At 40.7% G+C, this 22,984-nt stretch overlaps 1 protein-coding gene across 5 annotated transcripts in view; it reads left to right on the top strand.

Moving 5' to 3' along the window:
- The window catches only part of IPO11 (importin 11), a 98,759-nt gene that overhangs the window by 611 nt on the left and 75,164 nt on the right, over window positions 1–22,984 (top strand). For 3 of the 5 annotated variants that reach the window (XM_040580152.1, XM_040580150.1, XM_040580154.1), the window contains exons 2-6: window positions 1,073–1,146; window positions 4,792–4,867; window positions 8,993–9,076; window positions 9,355–9,498; window positions 16,465–16,565. In XM_040580152.1, the coding sequence (XP_040436086.1) occupies window positions 9,361–9,498; window positions 16,465–16,565 (239 nt within the window). In that variant the 5' untranslated portion in view covers window positions 1,073–1,146; window positions 4,792–4,867; window positions 8,993–9,076; window positions 9,355–9,360. Of the gene's footprint in view, window positions 1–284; window positions 384–1,072; window positions 1,147–4,791; window positions 4,868–8,992; window positions 9,077–9,354; window positions 9,499–16,464; window positions 16,566–22,984 lie in introns of those variants that run through there. The other 2 variants (XM_040580151.1, XM_040580153.1) reach the window with 2 other exon arrangements.

Below are 22,984 nucleotides of genomic sequence, written 5' to 3'. Positions count from 1 at the left end.
ACGCGCGGCTCAGCGCCCAGCTGCGTGCAGCGCTGGTACCGCGCAGTTCCGCCCCAGCCTCGGGTAATCGCGGGAGGCACCCGCAGGCCGCTGCCGCGGGTTCGCCTCCTCCCCAGCCGCGCCCGCCCCCCGGCAGGCGGAACCCGCAGGACCGTCGGGGCGAGGACGCGAACTGCGTCCAGCTCGGCCCGGCTTTGGGGGCCGTGAGCCGCGGCCCCGCCCTCTGCCCCGCCCTCCGGCAGTGTCGCCGCGCAGTGACGTCACGGCGGCGCGCTGAGGTAGGCGGGGTGCCGCAGCGGTAGTGCCGCTTCGCGACTTGTGGCGCGAGCTTCGTAAGGGACGCTGGGATCTCTCGTGCCAGGCCCGCCCCGCCTCCGCGAGCGGTGAGCCGCGCTCTGCGCCCCGCCGCCCGGGGCCCTCCCGCCGCCCGGGGCCCTCCCGCCGCCCGGGGCCCTCCCGCCGCCGCGGGCACCGCTGCTGGGACGCGCGCGGTGGCTGCGAGGTGCGCCCCTGGCGTGGTGGGCGGCCTCCCGCCTCCTCGGCGTGGCGGGCGGGCGGGTGGCGCGATGCGGAGCCGGCTGGTGCTCGGCCCGGGGTCGGCACCACGCCGGCGGGCGGGCCGATAGGCCGGGGCGAGGGAGAGCGGGCGGAAGGGGTTCTGGGCCGGGGCCAGGCGGCGCCCGGGGGAGGGAGCCCCGAGCTGCGCTGCGGTGTTCGCGGGCGCTGCCCGGAGCGGTGCCGAGCCGGTGCGGCAGCGGGGCTTTTACGTTGTGTGTCGTGTTGTGTGCCGGCCCCTGCGGCCCGCCGAGGGTGAGGCAGCGCAGCGTTACGTTTTATGCTGTTTGGCAGTGGCAAAGTGCTGCCTCATAGTCAGAAGAGGAGAAGTTACCCGTTTCCCGGGAGCTGTTTCCTGATTTCTCCTTGGAACAGCTTTCTGTCCGGTTAGAACTGGTGCGAAGGCACCAGAAGAATAGGGTGCATTAAGCTCCAAAGTTTTGTTGACAGAACTTGGGGGTTTGCAGGAAATAGCAAGTATTGGCCTTTATTAAAGGTGATTGTTTTCTTCGCACAGGGTGAAGAACTGTAGTGGAACTTTGCCGTGGAGCTGATTCTCTCTAAAATCAAGGCAGTGTCAGTACAGCACTGGTGAGTTATTTCTCAGTTTGTTAACTTAAGAAGATAACATGTGTAACAACGTACGAACATGGCTTTAAATATGGTGCTGATACTGCTTCAGGCTTCTGCTTCTATGTACCTTGCTTCCGATGTCTCACAGGTGAAGTAACATCTGTAATGTATTTGACATGGCTTTCAAATTAGCGTTTGTAATTTGTGAGAACTACGCCGGTCTTTACGAATAGCGTGTTCCCTATCGGTTTTGGTTTCTTGAAACTTCCTTTCAACACCAGTTTTTTTCATTACTTTCTACTTTTCTGCCCCCATTCTTTCATTGCACTATTCTGCAGAAAGGGCATTTATTACTATATGTATAAATGATGTAAAAATGGTTGTTGTTACTAGTACTTTAAAAATATATATATTATGTTATTATATTATAATGTTATAATGTATATATTATACAAACATAAAATTTTAAAACTGTATTATCAGAAGCAGGCTTTAACTGGGTTAAACTGAAAGGATTTTTGCTGTTTCAGAGCATGAGGGCAGACTGAAACTTGCATTTCTGTTTCAGCCGTTGCACACGGGTTGTTACCAGATGTTGTGTCGTAACTTTTTGAAGATCTGTTAAAATGAGCTGAACTACAAAGAAACCAAAGGAATGATAGTGGTTTTATGAGATTGGTTATCCCTATAAGCTTGCTATTAAACATCAAAAGTATTCTTCTGTTGTCTGTATTGATTCTTCTTTTTCTGTGTCATCAGTACTGAACGCTGTGACAGAGCTTCTTAGGAGTTTTATCCAAGGAAATTCTGAATAGTCCCATTCATTTTTTTTTTTTTTTACGGCCTGTTTTTTCTGTTAGGAATTTTTCAGGGTGGGTGGTTTTTTTTTTAATATTTTGTTTTTACTGTTCTTCTTAAAAAAAATGTGCTGAGAAAGACAGTCTTAAGTTTCTACTTAAACCTCCCAAGCTGCAGTTTGTAGCTTTAGTTGTGTAATCTGCTGACAGGAAATGTTTGGCTCTGTCCTCATTGTAAGTGTCCTTCAGGAAGTTTTTTGTATCTATGAAGTCTTCCCTCAGCTTCCACTTTACTAAACAAGTCCTTAGCCTCTCCTTGTATAAGTAGTTTGTTCTACATCCCAGACCATCTTAGTAGCTTTGGTTTCTCTCTGGTTTCTACACTTCTTTCTTGAACTGGGGAAAGGGAGAACTGTGATTACAAAGTTGAAGATGGCATTCTAGAAGCAGTCTCAGGTACTGCTGAGTAAAGGGTAGTGATATCCCTCCAGCTACTTGCTATGGTCCTCTTAAAGTAGCCCAGTATGTATTTGCATTATTGCCAGTGGGAACATACTATGTGTTTTGGGTGGTATATTTGCCACTTCTTGTCCTTCTGTTTTCATAGGATCTTAACTGAATCCGTTCTTGCACCTCATTACAGTGTGAAAGAATTTATTCAAGTCTTGGCGAAAGATAACAAGAAATGTACGCAATTAATTGTTCAGATATGAATGAGTTGTTACACTGGGTTCTCTGAAGTCCAGAAAAAGTGACGTATGGAAGTGCTTATGGATAAAATCCTTTGTTTTGTTCCCTTGGAGGTGTACAGCAATCCTTGTTTTGTTTTCATAACTGACATGTGATGTTAATTTGGATGTATTTCAGTGTTATGGGAAGAGTTCTTGGATACTTTTTTTTGCCTGTATCAGAAGGATTGAATATTCAGGGAAAACATTAAACCTGCATGGCAAACCATTTAAAAGACAGAGTATTCTCTGAATAAAAGACTCAGAAGTAAACTGTATGCAGATACTTCCTTAGAAAGGGAATCAAAGAATGAAGAGTAGAACAGAACTTGAGTCCTGGATTTTTGCCAGTGTAAGGAGATGAAGGAGTTTGAGAGTGAGAATGGAAGTGCAGGAGATTGGATGGTAATGATGAGGAACTGGTATTGGTACTTGTGGTTTCTGAAGACACCGTGTTATTGTGCTGAGGGGTTGTATTTGATGTGTTGCTTATCTTCTAGGTGTGACTGAGTTTGTTTTTTTTTCCTGTCAACTGGGACTCGAGATTATGCTGTTGTCTGTGTTCTGTGCATATTCAGTGGGATCTTGGAGAGCAGCTTTTCCTTGTTTGTGGTTAAACTCTTTTCCCTTGGACAAGAAAAAATCCCAACATGATGACAGAGCCATGCGTGGATTTGCAGCTGATGGTATTGAACATTTTCTAATGGAAGAGATTTCTTTTCCTTCCTCCCCCACCTGATGGGCGCTACTTAGTTACAATAGCAATGGGTATGAACCACAGAAAAAGCAGCAGGAAGCAAGCAACACTCCTGAAATTCTTCACATTTTATTAGGAAGACAGTCTGAGATTAGTAAATAAAGATGGAAACACTAATCTTACCCAATGATCAAACTTGGAAATTATAGTTGTTGTGACTTGAAGTGCAAACCCTGCCTTTCTTCTATGAAAATGTTGTTTATAAGGTCAACAAACTCTACCAGTATTTCTCTATACATTCCTCATGTATGTGAAGGTACCCAGAGAACATGAGCTACTTAATACTCACCTCCTCTTTTTCATCTCCAAGACGGTCTTGTAGAACTTGTTCAACAGTGGGTTAAGCTCTAGAAGTGCCCAACAGACTGGAGAAAATCCTTGTCCCTGTGATGCAACCCATCTATGGTGTAACCCACGTCCTTCGTCCTTCTGACTTCCCTCTGCAACAGCAGTCTGATTTGTAAGAGGTGAAAATTCTCTGTCCCACAGTATTAGAGCCAATATTAATGGGCTTTTGCTGTTCTGTGAGGTCTTAGAGCATCTTTATGTCCTCTGTGTAAATTACAATCTGAAGAGGCCCTAACACATTGGTTTGAAGAAAAAAAAAGGGGGGGGGGAAGGTCATGGGTGGAGAGAATAAAGGAGGGTAGTGTGTGGAGATCACAACAAATTCAGATTGGAGAGATCTGGGTTTAAATGCCTAAAGTACAGATGTGTTCTATCTGCAGGAAGTGGTTTCACAAAGGCATCTGTACATGGCAGTAATTAAAATTGTGCTTTGGGACGTTGCCATTAACATGAGTTACAAGCTAATGCCCTCATAGAATTAAATATCTTTACAGAATTCATGCAGATAAGTTTCCAATAGAAATCCTGTTGGTGAGAAGGTGATGTAAGAAGAGACTTTATCAGAGCTGAAATGGTTTGTTTAGGACCTGAGTCAGTAGTGGCTTGATGCTGTTGGAATTCTTCCTTCTTCCCTTAGCCACTTCTGGTGTCTGTGGAATATTGTGCTCAGATGGCTTGACTTTTTGGCTTGGTTTTTTTGTCTGTCTGTGTCATGACACCCCCCACCCCTGTCCTTTTGCCCGTTTGGAGGCAGTTACTAAGTTGGCTCTATCATAATATGTAAATTTTCTCTAAGTTCACTTCACATTTTGGTAAGACAGAGGAACAAAAGAAGATCGATATACAGGATTAGATCCCGGGAACTTGTGGTTTTGCTTTTACGAATTAATTTTACTTGAATGTTCTTTAGCTGACAAGAGTTTTGAAGCCATCTTGAATGTATGCTGTTGTTTTGTTTTTCTGTATTTGAGTCTGGTAATTGATTGTTCTTAATTTTTTAAGATTTAAGATTATTGCATTTTTTCCCCTCTAGTGTTAAGGCTGGTTTTTTTGAAGAAGGCGTGGCAAATACCACAGCATTGTACTCGTTCATTCTTCCAGCACCCTAGGTAAGCACCGTAGTATAAAGTCATGGATTTCCCAGTAGTTGTCATAGCCTTTATTAAAATTGCAGTTTGGTGAACACCCTAAGCATGCATAAGCCATCACTGCTGCTGAAGAAGCAGCACACCTGTTGCACAGTGAAGAAGCTGCTTATGTCGGTTTTGCTTGTTTTTTAATGCCTAGCACAATTACCTGTCTAGCAGTGTGGTGTGGAAATGATTGAGGAGCTTGATCCAAACAAAAACCCTATGCATTTTCCCTGCTCGCTTCAGCTGCCAATATTTAAGAGGTGCAGGGACAAGCAGAGGTCATGCAATTTATTTTAATGACCATACCTCTCTTTGTATCAGCTTAACTCATTGGTAGCTAACTGAAACTACAAATCTGAGTTTGGTGTAGGACTGATTTGAAATACTTGGGTATTTTTTTACTTTTATATTTTTAAAAAAGGAAAGTAATTGTGAAAGTAAGAATCTAGTGACTTACCAGAAGAAAGCAGAAATTATTCAGAGGAATTTCTTAAGCATAAAAGTAGTGAACAGCTTCTTGTTCTGTTCTGTGTGGGTTCTGATGATAAGTTTGCAGTGGACTTTGCAGAATTGCAGCCGTAATGGAGCATTATTGCCATTTGTGCCTCTTGCTGTTTGTATTTGCTGTACATGTATCAGATGTTTTTCCAGTTAATTTTTTGCCATCCAAATCCTATAGAATATACTACTTCCTTAAATATTTTACACCATTTATAGTCTTTATCTAAAAGTTGCACCATCTTCAGGGAGATTATTGTTTTTATTTTCATTGTTGTTACTTTGCTTGTGACAGTCTCATCCAGTGCTGTATGAGGACTGCTGTTTACATGGGGGGTCAAAAAGCAACTGAGGAAATTAATGGAAGACTAAATCTCTTGAAGGCTATTAAATTTAAATTCCGTGCCTCTTACTAGGAAGTGCTTGAGTCACAGTTTTCTGAAGAATTGGAGAGCATTGTTTAGAAATATCATTAGTAGGTTGTCCTGACCTGGGCAGAACACTGGGTTAAGTGATTTTTTTTGTCCTGACCTGCTAAGGTTGGTTTCATTTTTCTTGGGTTTTTTGGAACAGCAATTGCTGCTCCAGTTCTTAAATGAAAACACAAACCTTTTCAAGTATGAGAAGCATTAATAAGAAAGAAACTTTGTGAATATTTTTCTGTAGGTTTTGTTGTTGCTGTTATTTCTAGACTGCCAGACAATTATTTTGAAATAAGAAAATGATAAAAGACCCACTAGGTTTCTGTGTTTGTAACGTAGTAACAATAACAAGTAAGTCTTTTGATAAGAACTGTTGTAGGTGAAGTAAATAAATTTATAGTAGAAGCACTGTTCCCTTAGGGGTGGGGAACCCTCCTTTTGTACATTAGATTTGAATGTAGCTGAGAGATAGTTTCATTTAGTATTCATTTATCTTAGATCTGTAGTGCAAAATCAACTGTTAACATGAATGGTCCATATTCCACCTTTTTTCCTTTCAAACATGTCCTTGCAATGATTCTTTAGCAAATGTCTGGGTGCGTGCTGCAGATTCACTGTTCCTACACATGCGGTTTCCCTGTTGCAACTCATTACTTGGAGAACATTGTTCAGCAAAAGGCCTAAAATCACTTTCTCCAAAGTTGAAGTTAATTACCATTTTTTTAATGCACATATGCTCTGCCAGCTTGCTGACTTTCAGAAGTTCTCTCTTTTTGGTTTTCCTCTGATAATCAAACTGATGGTCTGCTATTTTTCTAATTGAGTAGCGCTTCAGAATTATACTTTTATCAGGTCTTGTTTGATAGTGTAAGAGAAGACTATTTCTTTCGAAAATATATAATTTGACTTTTGAGTGGAAATAAACATAATCACTTCATAATATGAAGTGTAGTTTGGGTCTTGCCAGAACTGAGTTGTGATTTCCTCGTTAGTGCAAATTCTACACCAATTTCTGTTAACTTTTTTTCTCATATCTTTCTCTTCCACTCGCCCTTTCCTTCACTGCCATTTTTAGTGCTCTGAAATTCTGTTAGCTGTACCAGGTGCCTCAGTGCTACAGCGTTGATTCCAGAAAAATCTGAATCTCTCTTTTATTGCTGCTTTTCTTGTGTGTGCTTACTCTATAAATTTCTTTGTGCTCTGAATTTGAATGTTTAAGTTTCTTATGCAAAGACCTCATAATTGCAGGAAGATTTTTAGAAAATCTTCAAATTGATGAAAATTGAAACAACTTGACACAAGTAGATAGGAAGAAATGGGTAAATTGGTTTTGCAGGGTGAGTTGGGTTGACCTGAGGTGGCTGCCAGGTTCCCATGGAGCTGCTCTATCCCTACTGTCATCTTTACCTCCTCTAGAGAAGCACAGGGGGATGGGGAGTGGAGTTTGCGCTCAGTCCTTCACACACGCTGTCTTTGCTGCTCTTTCCTTCTCACGCTCTTCCCCCTGCTCTGGTTTGGGGTGTCTCCCGTGGGAGACAGTTCTCCACAAACTTCTCCAATGTGAGTCCTTCCCTGGGGCTGCAGTTCTTCATGAACTGATCCAGCATGGGTCCCCCACGGGGTCACAGTCCTGCCAGCAAACCTGCTTCAGCTTGGGCTCCTCTCTCCACAGTGCCACAGGTCCTGCCAGGAGCCTGCTCCAGTGCAGGCTTCCCACAAGGTCACAGCCTCCGTCAGGGCCCATCCACCTGCTCTGGTGTGTGGTCCTCCACGGGCCGCAGGTGGATATCTGCTCCACCATGGACCTCCATGGGCTGCAGGGGACAGCCTGCCTCACCACGGGCTTCACCATGGGCTGCAGGGGAACCTCTGCTCCGGTGCCTGGAGCACCTCCTGCCCTCCTTCACTGGCCTTGGGGTCTGCAGAGTTGTTTCTCACACAGTCTCACTCCTCTCTCTGGCTGCAGCTGCACAGGTTTTTCCCCACCCCGCTTCTTAAGTTATTTGAGAGGCACTACCACTGTTGCGGAGGGGGCTCAGCCTTGCCTAGTGGTGGGTCCCTCTCGGAGGTGGCTGGCACTCGCTCTGTCAGACAGAGGAATCTTCTATCATCTCACAGGAGTCGCCCCTGTAGCCCCCTGGCTACCAAAACCTTGCCATGCAAACTCCATACACAGGCTGCCGAAAGCAGAGGGATAAAAATGTGTATCACATGGGAAGTGTAAAGCAGAGATTGAGTTAAGTGTTCTTTTTGATTATTGCTCTGAAGAGAGATCTGATTTTGTGGTTCATAGTTTTTAAAGCATGCTTTCTTTAAGCTTGAAGCCTTATGTTTTTAGTCTGTCTTTGTTGAGCATGATTGGAGACTTATGGATTGAGAGTTCTTAGATTTTTTTTTTTTTATTTATTTAATTGTGCAGGGCTATTACTGGTATAACAGGTCTTTAATCTTGTTCCTAGTTTTATTGTTAAGGTGGTTGTTTTCTCAAAAATACGAAATTTTAAGCCAATGTCAGAAAAAAGTTTCATTTCTCTAGCTTCTCACCATAGTAATTTTACACTTCACATTTTTTTTTATGAAGATGGAAAAATAAACTTATTTTAGTGTTAAACAAAAACAAACCCTCAGGCCTGTTTGTTGAAGAGAAACTGCTTGGTTTTTTAGAAAATATTAGGTACATATTTAGAAAATTAGGTATATAAATAACATCTATCTGTATGACAAAAAGTTTACATAGGTTATAAACAGAAGGTTTTAAAGACAGAAAAGCAGTTGTCAGACTTCATAGTTGCTTCTATATATGTTTTTTTGTTGTGCTGTTTCTGTGGTTATTGCATATATATAAATGTAGTCTCTGTCATCTGGAGAGCAACCTCTTGTTTTGTCTTTACAGAGTGCAAGCACATTTATATTGGAAATCAGGCAATTAACATTCTTAGTTCAGCTGATTAGCATTTGGTATGCTAAAAGATGCAGGTATACAAATATATTGAGGAAGATTCAGTTTCATTTAGGACTCAATTGTGAAATCATACTTCGTCGTCTTTTAATTGAGACAAAATGTCTAGGTCAATTTGTATTGTGGAATTTAGCTATCTGAAATGGATCGGTTCCTCTCTGAGGGGAAAAATTATGCAGAAAATACAAAGTTGTTGATACTCTGCATCTTTGCCTCTTTCAGACAACCCCATGGTTTACTCTGCCTACAGCTGAAGTCATTGCTAGTTACGGTTTTGCTCTTAATTGGCTGTGCTTCACAGGAGAGGTAACAGATATTAAATCAAAATATTTCCTGTAATTCATCAAATCTAGTAGATGTGCTTGCAATGATAGACTTATTGCTTGCTTCTCCTGCTGAGAGATTTCTGAAAGCAGAATAGTTTAATCACTGTACCTTGACACTGCCTGTGAGTGGGTGTATTGCTATCTTACTGTAGTTTAATGAAAAGCGTGGGGTGCTTATGTAATATGAATGGAAAATACCTGTCTGTATTTACTGGGATTTTTTCTTAACTGTTTTTTATTCTTTTCAAATGTTCTCAGATTTTCATGGATCTCAATAGTGCTAGCAGTATTGTGTTGCAAGTCTTGACCCAAGCTACTAGTCAAGATACTGCAGTATTGAAGCCGGCTGAGGAACAACTGAAGCAGTGGGAGACCCAGCCAGGTTTTTATTCAGTCTTGTTGGTAAGATACAGTGGAAAAGTGCTATTAAGTAAACTTAGAGTAATTTTTAATGTGGCTGTCTAAAATACTGTTGAACCATGACGTCTGGCTGAGAGAAGCCTTGGGTCATCATGGTTCAGCTGCTAGTATCCTTATACTGTTCTGTGGTAGGCATTGTCATCACTGTGTCTCAAAGCAAGCTCTGTTCTCAGGCATTCAGGAGAAGGAGGAAATCCAATTTCCAGTGGCATGAGCAGGTGGGCTTTACTGCTAAACCTGTTGTTGGCCTGTTGTGAATTTTAGATAGAAGGCCAAGAGGACTCTTGTCAAAGGAATTACCTTTACTACCCTATGAGGCAGGGAAGCTTGTATATACCAAGGCAGTAACCACCTTTTCTTTATTGTGGAGGTGATCTTATGGCTGTTTTCATAGAAGTCCTCCCATGCTTTTCATTGCATTAAGTTTGATACTTAGCTGGGATTGCTTTCCTTCTTGTCAATGGAGAAGAGACTTGCAGGGAGATTAGCTGACCAGGTTGGTAATAAGGTTCCTGAAGTGGGAAAGGTGAATACTTGCAAAGATACTATGACCATTGATGAAATAGGTGCATCAATGTGGTGCAAACTTACGAAAACTTCATCAGAGGAGGAGACACAGGTGCTCCAGAGAAGACACTCCAAAGTTAAGTGGTGTTCTTCTGTGATTCCTATGTGTATGTTTATAATAGTCTTAAATTAAAACACAGATAGACTGCTCTTCCTACAAACATCTGTCTTCGGTGCGCAGGATGAATGATTTGGGGTTGTGTAGTGCCATATTCTGTTTTCTGTGAACTCTGTTTCATTTGTTCAGAGGGTTGAAGGTAAGGGATGTAGGTAAAAGAAAATCTGACTTCTGAGCTGTGAAGTGGCATTGAAACCCACTGCCTTTGCCGTAGTGTTTCTGTGGTGATAAACAGTCTTGATACAAAAGAGCAGAAATTGCCACTGACAGTGTTCTTCGTTTTCTGGATGTTTGCTGTGAGAGCTTACAGCTCAGGTTGTAGAGAAGTTGAGCATGCACAGCTGTAGCTGTAGTTGGTGTTAGTTTTAAATATAAGGGCTAAAAACGCAGCGTTTAAAAGGATCAAATGCTGTTAATTCTATTATTGTGGTTAAGTAACCCTGTTTAAGGACACATCAGCCTTTCTTCAAGTGTGAAATATGAATAGTAATCTTCTAAACTAAGTTTAGTTTAGTTAAACTAAATTTCTAAACTTTAACTCGATTATGCTGGGAGAGAAAATAGTTAGCACTGCTTTTGTGGAGCAGAAAAGGGTGGGGGGAAGCAGGTGATCATAGGTGGAGAGTAGAGTTAGTAAGACAGTTTGACGTGCGGAATTAGACTCTATAACTCGAAAGTTATAAAGTAGGTATGTTTATTGCGCGCAGATGCACGGGGGATCGCTCCTCCACAAGCGGGCATGCCCGAAGAGACGAACCATCTCACATTTATACAATGAAACAAACGAATATTCAATTAACATCTATACATATTCGTTACCTAAACCCCGCTTCGTATGTTAATTAGCTTATCAGTCCTTTGCCTGCAATGTGGTGGTCTTGCAGGTTTGTAGGTGATTCACGTCCTTGTGACCATCTGATCTTCTCCAGCAAGGAGACTTAGCACTCCCTCCCTCTAGATGGATTGAATGTCTCTCATCCTTTTCTCATTCTCTTTTAAATAGCCCCTTTGTTAGAGGAAGAAGGGCAGGCATCTCCCTCTCCTCAAGGCTGTGTGCCTATGTGACCAGACACCGCACCCATGACCAGTCACCATACCCACATTCTTTGAGCAGACATATACAATCACAATCGATGTCCATTGTCCCCATTTCACTCTATTTCTCCATATCAGTACCACTATACGACCATCCCTTAAATAAGTCCACTTATTTATTTTTATTTTATCATTCATGTCCTGAATTACCTTTAAGTTTTCTTTAGAATAGTTTGGCTCCTGATCTGTACTTACAGTTTGGATTTTATCATCTGGTATTAAGGATAATTCCTCCTTTCCTACCTCCTCTGTTACTTGTCTGGCCTCATGGTCGGCCAGGCGGTTTCCAATTTCCAAATCAGTGCCTCTATGGGCCATCTTATGTTCTTCCTTCCTGGATGGAAGAATTCCTTCTTATAACGGAGGGGGCCATTCCTCACATCAAGGTCTGGCATGGCATATGTCCCCACCACTCAACGCCTACTGGGTTGCAGCCAACAGCGGAGCTCAAGATTCTTCTTGGTGGCAAACACAGAGGCCAAACCAGTCTTGCCCTTGACTATGGTAGGAGGCACCTGACCAACCTTATTCCTTGTACTTCGTTGTCAATGCAGAGTTTCATCTGCACATCCCATAACAAGTCACTGCCATGGCAAAACACACAGATTTACATTAGTAGAACTACTACAGAGTGTATTTTGTTTCAGTTTTTCTGCCAATATCCCCACAGCCTTGCTGACCAAGGGATATTGTTTTTATCTGAACTGGGCAAGCCTCCCCCTTATCATTTTTACTGTAACAGGTAAAGCATTTTTCACCTTTCCTGGAATTTATTTTCAGATACACTTGGTTAAAAATTTCTTTTACTCCAGGGAGGTCCTCTTCTCCTCTTTTCTGTTGAATTAAAGATAAGCTCAGTATTTCAATTACTTGATAATTTTTAACTTTTAGTTTCATTTCTCCTTTAAACATCTAGATGTTCTAATAAATCTCATCCTGTTACCGAAATCTCGGAATGAAGAACTTATCGACGCCAATGTGATGTAGATAAGCAGACACTTCTTTATTGACGGCCGGGTGCGTGAGTGAGTCCTCTCACGATCAACGCACGCCAGGTCCATAAAGAAGTGTCTGCTTATCTACATCACATTGGTGTCGATAAGTTCTTCATTCCGAGATTTCGGTAACAATCCCGACAAAGATTTTGGTGAATTTGGCATTCTTATTTGTTTTCTTAGTTTGTACTTTAAAGGTTTCAGGATGTTTTCCTGGTGGCCAGCAGCTCCCACAACTGTAACAATTTTTTTTTAAATTTTTTTTTCTTCACTGAGGTTTAACAAATAAGTTGGTTTTGTATTCACTAAAATTCCACCTCATACCCATTGCCTGCCCTAAAGGGGCCGTTACCGGTCCTGTTGTACTGCAAATGCTGCAGCAATTGGGGTGACATTGTCAGGTCCTTCTGCTCAATTGTCAGCAATAGCAACCCCTCCCCCTCACCAGCAGAAGGGTTCGGGTCAGGAGATGCTGTTCCTGCTCTGCAGGTTACACAGGCCTGCCTCTGCAACAGCACTTCTGTTTTGACTCTTTCTTACCCTGAATGCAAATCTGCTACTTGTTGCTTTAAGTCTGTGTTCTTACATACCAGCCTTCGCAGGCAAACAGCAAACACCCTGCCATGCATCCAGCGTGACTCAGCCGCACCTTCGAGGGGGTACGGGGGTTTGTACAAACTCACCCCAATACTTTAACACTTTCACAAGGTCTTTGATTCTCAACTCCCCACCACACCCCCCCGCCTCAGGTTTTACATACATTAGTGCAAGTTTTTATCTTGCAACATGTTTCATTCTGGTCGCTCCACAGAAGGAACCACAACCTGAGCTTTTTAACACAAAAATTTCAACAAGAACATCTTTCTAGTTTAGGTCTCAGTTTTTTTTTCTATCCTTTTCTAGAGCCATAATCAAAGATCAGGTGATGTTAATCCCACACTCTTTCTAGTGCTAGTACCGTAGGATCCCGAGGGGGTACTAATCCACAGTCCTTTTGCCACTCGGGTTTGTCCCGGAGGACGAAGAACATGTCTGCATATGATACTTCGTCCCATGTTCCTTCTCTTCTCAGACACAACATTAATTGCAGGAGAGTGTTATAATCTAACGTTCCTCCCTCCTGAGGCCATTTCGCATCACTCTCCAATTTATACAAAGGCCACCACTGATTACAATATTTAATCAATTTCCTTCTATTTTTGGTGCCACCCTGTCGTACGATATCCCTCCAATGTTCTAATATACAACCTAAGGGCGATTTTTCACAGGGCTTACTCCTTCCGTTTCCTATTTTTCAATTTTAATTACTTTGTTTTTATCCGGCCGCCTTAGCCACCCAAGGTCGGAAACGCAGATAGAGCTCCTTACTCGTTTTGCACTCGAACAGGGTGTCTCAAGCACTCTTGCACTCACACTCAGTCAAAATAATTAAGCTATACACGGAAAATCAAAATGTGCATCTCAATCACACCATTCACACTCTCCGGGCAGCCCTCAGTCACACAAGCAGTATGCTATACGGTACCGTGCACTTATGTACAACTTTTAGGAACACTGACAGTTCACAAAGTATGCATTTCAATGAACAATTGCCAAAAAACAAACAATCAAACAAAACCCAAATTTTTCCCGGTCTTAAGCAGATTGTTAAGTTTTCCGCTATTTGCCTAGAATTACCAGAATATTATTTTTCAACACACATTTCATAACTCCCAAGTTTTGAACATGTAACAAGACAACACATAGAACAAACAAGACACAGAGCGCTATTTCAGTTGTTACATTCTAGGAATTCCCCAATTCTTAAGACAACCTAAATGAAGTTTTTAGCTTCCCCCTTTTTCCTCTTTTTTTTTTTTTTTTTTTTTTTTTTTCCTACGCAAAAGTTTCCCTTTTGCTTTTGCTGTGAGGTCCCTCTTGTTCCTGTGAGATCCCGCCTTATTCCGTCCCGCCCCCCGCTTTCTGTCACGAGGCCTCCGGGCTTTTAGGAATGGCAGTAACCTCGGGTTTGCTCGATCTGCCCTCAAGATCGCCAGCGGCCACCCCTCGGTCAGCAAACCCCCTCCCAAGGTACCTTTCCTCCTGGGGACTACGCTGCGCGCCAGACGTCTCCGTGCGTCTCACCAGCCGCCCCGTTACTAAACATACCGTTTTATCCGCGGATCCAGGGGTTCTCTTCTGCTCCCGGGTGAACAGCTGAGAAGAGGAGGCTCCTCCGAGGAAATCTCCCGGGGCGCGCCTGGGAGCGTCCGCTCCGCAGCTGGTCCCTCGGCCGAGCAGAAATCCTCCTGCCTGGCTCGCCAAAATGACGTGCGGAATTAGACTCTATAACTCGAAAGTTATAAAGTAGGTATGTTTATTGCGCGCAGATGCACGGGGGATCGCTCCTCCACAAGCGTGCATGCCCGAAGGGACGAACCATCTCACATTTATACAATAAAACAAATGAATATTCAACGCTTATACATATTCGTTACCTAAACCCCACTTCCGTATGTTAGTTAGCTTTTCAGTCCTTTGCCTGCAATGTGGTGGTCTTGCAGGTTTGTAGGTGGTTCACGTCCTTGTGACCATCTGATCTTCTCCAGCAAGGAGACTTAGCACTCCCTCCCTCTAGATAGCATTGGAATATCTCTCATCCTTTTCTCATTCTTTTTTAAATAGCCCCTTTGTTAGAGGAAGAGGGGCAGGCGTCTCCTCAAAACTGTAGTTGTCTCCTCAAGGCTGTGTGCCTATGTGACCAGACACTGCACCCATGACCAGTCACCATACCCACATTCCTTGAGCAGACATATACAATCACAATCGATGTCCATTGTCCCCATTTCACACTATTTCTCCATATCAGTAAAATGCTTAAGTTGCCTCAGGGAAAATCTTTCAGAGATTCAGTCCTTCTTCCTAGATGAGCTTTGGGAAAGAATTATCTATTATATACATCCTTTTCATGTTGTGTGGTGTTCATCAGTGGGCTACAACATTTTTCATGTTTTTCTTAAGGTTGAGATGAATACCTTCTTGATGTCTTTTTGCTTTCTTGTGATTAGAGTTTGTGAGGGCTTTTCTAGTGTTGGCCATTATATCTAAAAAGCTGTTTATATTATAGAAACAGAGTTTGAGAGAAGGTTAAGTTTTGAATTCATAGTGAAAATGCTTGATGAGGTCCCAGGTTTTTATAATGCTGAGTTATTTCAGGACTTTATAGTTCTTCAGCTGTGGCACCCAAGAGTAGCAGATGTTCTTGACCTGAATTCCTGCATTTCTCATGTTCTTTCTTAGTGGCCTTCTAAAAGCAATTGATACAAGTGGTGCACTCTTTTTCTCCTGTGTAATATGACCACTGAGCCCACACCTATTTGCTCCCTAAAGGAGGGAGTAATATCTCACCCCCTCGAGAAGGATCCATGTGATGCAGTAGAAAACAGGGAGAGAGCCAGAGTAGTACCTGTAATAAGATTCAGTAGCCTACCTTTATTATAGCTTTTCCTGATTGTCACAATGTCACTATATAAAGTAATTCCTCTGTGTTTGTCTGTATGTACATACAGGTACATAAAAGTGTATATAGACAGATGCAGATATACATCTGTGTATAGAGATATACATGTATGTGTATAGCTTTTTAGTAGTAGAAACTAATTTCCTAGAATCAGTATAGGCACGTTCGAGAGTTGCTGTCCTGCAAGGTCACGGTTTTGCAATCAGCTTTGGTAGTCAGGATGGTTCTCAGCACTTTTCAAGATAATGAAGAAATCTCTTAAAAGCTGAATTCTGACTAGAATAGAAAAGTACTCTGTATTGTGTGTGCCTCAGACTTCTAAGAGCTATGTCATTAAAGAGTATAATAACTAACTAGTGCTAGTATTTGTTACCCCTTTATTGCTTGTTCAGCTGGCTGAGATTAGAAATACATTTGTCCTGTATGTTGGGGTTTATTAATAAATCAGGTATTAGGGCGAATGATAAAGATTTCTTTGGTCTTTAAAAATTAATGTTTAACAGATTGTTTCACTTGTCTGTCAAATGCTAAGGCATTTTGTTTATATACACCTGTACATACAGAGATGTGTGTATTTAAATGTACACCAGTGCATACGTTGATACGATTTCTATCCTGTCTGTGGTGTGGTGAGCAGTTTTAAACTTTTTTAAATCTTTTTTTTTTTTAAACAGAATATTTTTACAAATCATACCTTGGATGTGAATGTAAGATGGTTAGCTGTGCTGTACTTTAAAAATGGAATTGATCGCTACTGGAGACGGGTTGCACCACAGTAAGTTCTGATTTTCTTCCACTTAACCTTCTACAGCAGGTTTTGTTATACTTGCCAAACTGGACAACAGCAAACCCTTGGCTGATAGAAGTTACTTTAGAATTAATGGTGAAACTGATAAAATGTTTCAGTGTTAGGACTCGCTAATGAGCCATTTTGTTTTCATATTACTTCTTACAACTCATGTTGTTCATGTTTTACTTTGGAAAACTGGATTGGAAGGCTGTTTCATAGGTATCAGATTTTGAAGTGACATTGTAAGTATTATAGTGTTAACACCCGGACTTCCTGATAGTTAGAGATGTGAAACATTAGAAGTCTCTTGGGGAGAGATTATTAGGGAGACATTTCATTTAAGCTGATTCCTAATTCATTCAAAATATGGAATGTATACATGAGAGAGAGGCAGTAGCTATCATGATAGCAAGTTCTGGTCTTCATTTTTTGTTGTTCTGGTATGTGGGTGCTGATAATACATGTCAAAAAGTTCTCCAAAGAAGCTAAAAATCTAATCTGTATTCTTGAGTACCACATCATTTACTTAATAGGTAGAAACAGTACCATTGTAATTTGTAACACCTACAGAATTATATACTTTTCAGTGTTCTTTGTGAAGTCTTTTTTTTTTGCTTTAAAAAGTGTAATTTCAAAAAGTTTCCATTTTCTTTCACTGTTTTCAGGAACTAAGACTTACCTGGAAGTATTCAGTCTCTCTCGTAGTGCTAGTTATATAAATGGGTGGGATATCACTGTCAGATGGATTTTATGGATCATGAATCTCAGCTAGTTCACAAAGTATGCATGATTTTCATTGTGTTCTTTGTTTGAGATAGTTTAACGTATTTTGCCTTACATAGTAAACTTTTCCAAAGATCTACCAAAAGAGGGAAAAGTGATGAAATTCTATGTCTGCAGGACGTTTTAAATAGTGTAGCGCTCCTTCATCATTACATAAGGCACTAGAGTTTTTGTATATGTGGATTAGTATACAATTGCAAAACATCTGCAAGTGTTTGGGTTCCCTTATGTGAAAGGAAAATGCATGGAAGATAGCATGTATCTTTGACATTTTGGTTGAAGTGATGGGGTAGTACTGCTTACATTACAGGTACCTAGCAAGCATTACTTGAAGCAATTAAAATATACTGTTCCAATTTCTTAATACTTTTAGATAGATATTAGTAGCGCTTCCAGTGGAAAAAAAACATGGTTCGTTTTCTGCAGAAGTAGTGACTACAATTTTATTGTTTGAACCAAGGTAAAAATTGAGCAACAGTCTTTCATTGTACTTTTCCTGTTGAAAACTTAATGTGATTTTTTTTAAAAAAAACACCAGAAAACATGATTATATTGGATCTGGCTGAGCCCCACAGCAGCCCTCACAGTGCTGTGCTTGGTTTGGTAGCTGGAACAGTGGTGATAACACACCAGGGTTCTGGCTGCTGCTGAGCAGGGCTCACCCCGCATCAAGGCTGTCTCTCCAGCCTTTCTCCCCACCCCTTACCACTAGGCTAGATCTTGGGAGGGGACATAGCCAGGACCTTGACCAAAAGTGACTAGTGGGAGTGGGATTTTCTATACCATATGACATCTGCTCAGATATAAAAGCTAAGAGTAAGGAAGAGGAGGTGGGGGGCATGTATTATTTACATTTGTCTTCTGCTTTCTGGGAAGTGGCCAAATGTAGCCTGCTGCTGGGAAGTAGAAAATAAAATATTTTGTTTTCCTTCCCTTCCAAATGTGTGACTTTTGCTATTGGTTCATTAAACTGCCTTTATCTTGACTCACAAGGGGTTTTTTAAATCTTAATTTCTCCCCCCTGTTCTGCTGAGGAGGGGAGCGATAGACCAACTTGGTGGGCACCTGGCATCCAGCCAAGTTCAACCCCCACATTTATTAAAGATTCCACAGGGTAAATCTATACTAAATTTCAAATACAACCACAGTTTTTCCCCATTTCTAATTTTTCTGCTCTGAATTTAATGCAATTAAAGCATAAAAAAAGTATTGGCTGCTGTTAAAGTTTACATGCGGTAAATTAAGTATGTTTCCACTCTATCCAGTTGTTTCTCCAGTTCTGATTTTTTTTCCCTAGATTTCTTGTGTGACATCTTGTCAGTATTTTGCAGTTACCCAAATAGTTTTGTTTTAGCAGCAGAATATGTTGAGGGCATTTTGAGAAATGCCATAATTAAGCTGTAATTTCTCAGTTGATTGTTTTGTGAACCAGTCATGTTTTGGATTTCATGGTATTTGAAGGGATTGTTGTCCTTGCAAAATTCTTGTCTTTCATCTTGTCTGTCACATCAGCAGCTCTGCTTTGTCTGTCCATTGTTGTACCTCAAGGTTTGTTCTGATCTACCCAGCCTGTTCAGAAGAGCAGATGTTTGGGTTGGAGGTGACTGGTTTCTGCTGCCTCTTTGAAGGGAAAGACTAATTCCATACTTGTGTTTTTCTCCATGGGGTGGTAACTTAGGTCTGTCTGCTTTACTCGGCTGTTTACAGTTTTCACAAAATCTAAGGAAAAACATACCATTGACACTTCTGCTCTTTGCCAAATATATTTGATTGAAATTTGGTAGGTAGTTTGAAGAATTATGAGAATTGAAGGAGGGTTCCTACAGATAGATAATGTTTTCATATAACCTTAATTACTTAGTAAATCGGAGCCAAATACAGTTTCTTTTGGAACTATATGTCTTAAATATTTATGTACTTGTGAAGAACTTTCACTCTCCAAGAATTTTGATGGTAAGTTAAATGCCTCAGTTGTACAGGTGTGCTGGAGTTATTTTTTAGTTGAAGCAAGCAGAACTAGCTTTACCTCTCTGCTGGGCATTTATGGTTTCTCAGCTGCTGCTGCTACAAAGCAGGAAAATGTTGAGATCGTGAATTCTCGGGACAGTGCATTAGTTGACTTAATCATTATACTAAAATACATAGCAACAAACAGTGAATACAAACAACTTTTTTTTTTTTAAGAAAAAGTGAGCCTTCTGAAATACTTCGCCCTTTGCACCTGTTCACCAATGCTGTCTGTCTTATTCATGCTACTTATTATGCCTTGGCTGTACAGCCATGTTTTCCAGTGAGCGTGATTTTGGAGATGGGCCTGTGAACTTTTTTCCTCCTGCTTTCTCAGGCAGCTTTCCACATTGCCGTGGAGAAAAGCCTAGGGTTGTCATAGCCTCTTTTTGGGCAGTTTGGCCTGTTTTTTTTGGTATTTGTGGTCATCCTCCTCCAAAGGTGGTCTCATTTTATGATTTTGTATGTGTGCTTATAAATGGCTTTTCTTGGAGATCCTTTTTTTCAACGTTTTTGATTTTACAGATAGTTACTGTTACATCCTGGTTTTTGTGGACTTTGTTCTTTGATTTGATTACTGGAAACTGTAATAATGCATTTCAAATCCATGTTCTGATTTGTTTGAATGATAATTATAACTGTTCAGATTTGAATTTCTGGTTTATGAAATAATAGACCTTTTTTAAAAAGTTACTTTGGAGCTTTTTAAAAAATCTGGATACTTGTTTCCCCATACCACAATCACAGGAAAAGATCAGAAACCTTGAAATTGCAAACTGTAAAGGACTACAACATAAATAAATTTCATCCCTAGAAGACCTTATTTTGGTTTTTGATTTGGTGTAATCCAGTGCAGAAGGGAAATAGCTTGAGTGATACACATTCTTCCTAATTTCTAGCGTGCCTGTAACTTCTGTATGGAGCTGTGGGCCTTTCTTGCAGTGTATTAAAGGAGGATAAAGGTGTTGCTGTCCGTGGCTGTGTCTGTGACTGCTGCAGGGGTGAGCATTTAGCAGGGGGATCCAGTCCCCGGCAGATGTCACTGTCCTATTACCTAAACGGTAAATCCCTCCCTCCGCTCTCTGGTGAGCTGTTTGCAATCCTGTCATATAATGCAGTATGCTGCTTGCGTCTGCATTGATTTCTTCAATTATTCTTTCTCATTACTCTTTGCTAACTTTGCTTGTCGTAAGCTTCTGTATTTGAGGTGCTCATCCTCATGAGTCTATTTCTTTTCCTTCTTTTGCGTGTAATGGCAAGAGCTTAATTACAGCATTTTTATTCATAGTAACAAATTGAATGGTTACTGCTCTTGGAATATGTGTATGATATGATTAATGTAATGGTAATTATGGAAAAGTAATTAAGGCAAAAGGTCTCATGAGCTCACAAACAAGGTAAAAAATATAGCAGAACAGTCCTTTTCCTGTACAAACCAGGTTTTATATGCTGTTATGCCTGAAGGTGAGGTATTGTACAAGCTACATTTAATTGACATTAGATTTCTTAATTGTATTAGTAAGAGTTTTCAAGTTTTATGAACCTTTCAGAGTATGCCTGTGTGTGCAGAAATTACATACTGCAATCTTAAAAAAAAAAAAAAAAGACCACAGAAATTTATTTCCCTAAAATATCATCTAGTGGCTTTAGATTAACAACTGAAATAGTTCCCTGCAGAAAAAATTTTACTGTTGCAGAAATCTTTGTAAACTTTACCCAGAATGTTTGTAGGCATAATTTGATTTTATGTTAAAATATTTTAAGGCCTAAGTCTTCATAAAAAGCCCTTTAAATCTTGTTCCTGAGTGCTATAAATTACCTTTGAAGATAAGACTTAGTGTGCATTTATGAGTCACCAGTGAAACAGTAAATAGCTCTTCTTGAGTACTATACTTGGAATGGTAGGTTTCTGATTTAGGAAATAGTGAGTACTTGTGTTACATACAGAGGGGAAAACAGTGAAAACTATTAATACTGTTGCAAATGTTTGATCTTGGGGTAAATCCTCTCCTGTTACTTTAAGGTGAATATTTAGTATTTGTGTAGAGTATTGTAAAAACTGTTTTAGTGAGCTTTACGCATCATTTTAAGTCTCACTGTATAAAACTCCAGTAGGTCAGTATTTGCACCTGAGGTGAGGCAACAGAAAGTGGTTGTGTTGCTGTGTTTAATCATTTTTATTTCCAGCCACTAGACCTCATGGAGATGTCATGGTTGCATGCATGCTTCTAAATTGTTGCAATGTTGGGTGAAACAGTTTCATCTAAACAACCTTGTTTGGTAACTTAAGTCTTTTTTCTATAAGAAACACCTTTCTAGGTGCTATCAGCAAATGAAAGTGGATTTTTTTTCTGATTGCATAATCTTCAGATACAACAAAGCATTTTTAAAAGCAGTTTTGTTTCCTGTTTGGAACTTAAAATTACGTGGGTCGTATACAGTCTTAAATAGTATAGGAATGATATGATACTGTAACTTGTAATCTTAAACTGATAGACTAGGTCACTTAAAGGGAAGTATAAAGATAGTGTAAAGCTGCATTTGAATGAAAATTAATCTTTAAGGCTTAGAATTTATCCTTCAGATTGGTTTTCCCTGCATTCGTTAAGACTTTATAAACATATTTTTCACTCAAATCTGTAATTTTCAGAGGATCCATATTTTTAAGTGTAGCTGTATGGCTTGCTTGTAGAATAGGATTATTGCTTTTGCAAAAAGAGCTGTCATCTTGCAGTCGACTGGCTGGCACATACGTTATTAACATAAGGGTAGCCTGTTACTTAGACAATATATGTAAATGTCTACAGTGAAAAACAAGAATGAATTTGAGAAAAGAGAAGATGTTACAGACTGTAGGTAGAATGGCTTGGGAGAAGGGATAGACTCCTTAATAAATGTCAAGCCTGGGGCATAACAAGATAAACCCTAGGAAAAACCCAATGGTTAATGAGACCAAACAGAAAATAACTGTAGCTATGTGTGAACTATCCTCATTACCATATTAAAAGATCCACCTTCCAGCAAAAAAGGAAGTCCCCTACTAACAAAGCCCGCTTCCCACAGAACTGGTCAGTGGAAAGGTATGCTGTACCTTTAAATGGAATCAAGACTTACAAGAACCATTGAGAATTAAGTGTGGCTAAACTTCATTATAAGCAATTGTTCAAAGTCTATGAAGTGTTTTACTGTGTGTTAAGATGTGTGCTAGCTTTGTGGATTTACCACCTAGCACCCATCTCTGTGCAGGCGTGCAATAAAAAAATTAGTGTGTGAATTGACACTGCTCCCTGGGTAATGAACTCTGTGAGACAACAGTCTGATACCTTATTGCCTTATACTGGACACTTTTGTCATTATGCATTAGTGTGCATGGGCAAAGTCATGCTCAAGTCATCAGTCCCCACAGTAATAACTGTATAATAACAATCAGTTTACAGTTTGTACGCTTTTCCCGTATTTTTGTAATGTATCTGGGTACCTTACTCTCTGAACTTTCTCTTCGGCCATTTGTGTTTACAAAGGTCACGTGAAAACCTGAGGTTGAAAGGCCTCAAATGTTTGTCTGTTTCACTGTTCCCTCTCTTTTTAAGTGTATTTGAGATAGTGGAAAAACA

Source organism: Falco naumanni, chromosome Z (assembly GCF_017639655.2).
Source record: "Falco naumanni isolate bFalNau1 chromosome Z, bFalNau1.pat, whole genome shotgun sequence".
Taxonomy (NCBI): domain Eukaryota; kingdom Metazoa; phylum Chordata; class Aves; order Falconiformes; family Falconidae; genus Falco; species Falco naumanni.
This window is presented reverse-complemented; position numbering and strand designations above follow the sequence as displayed.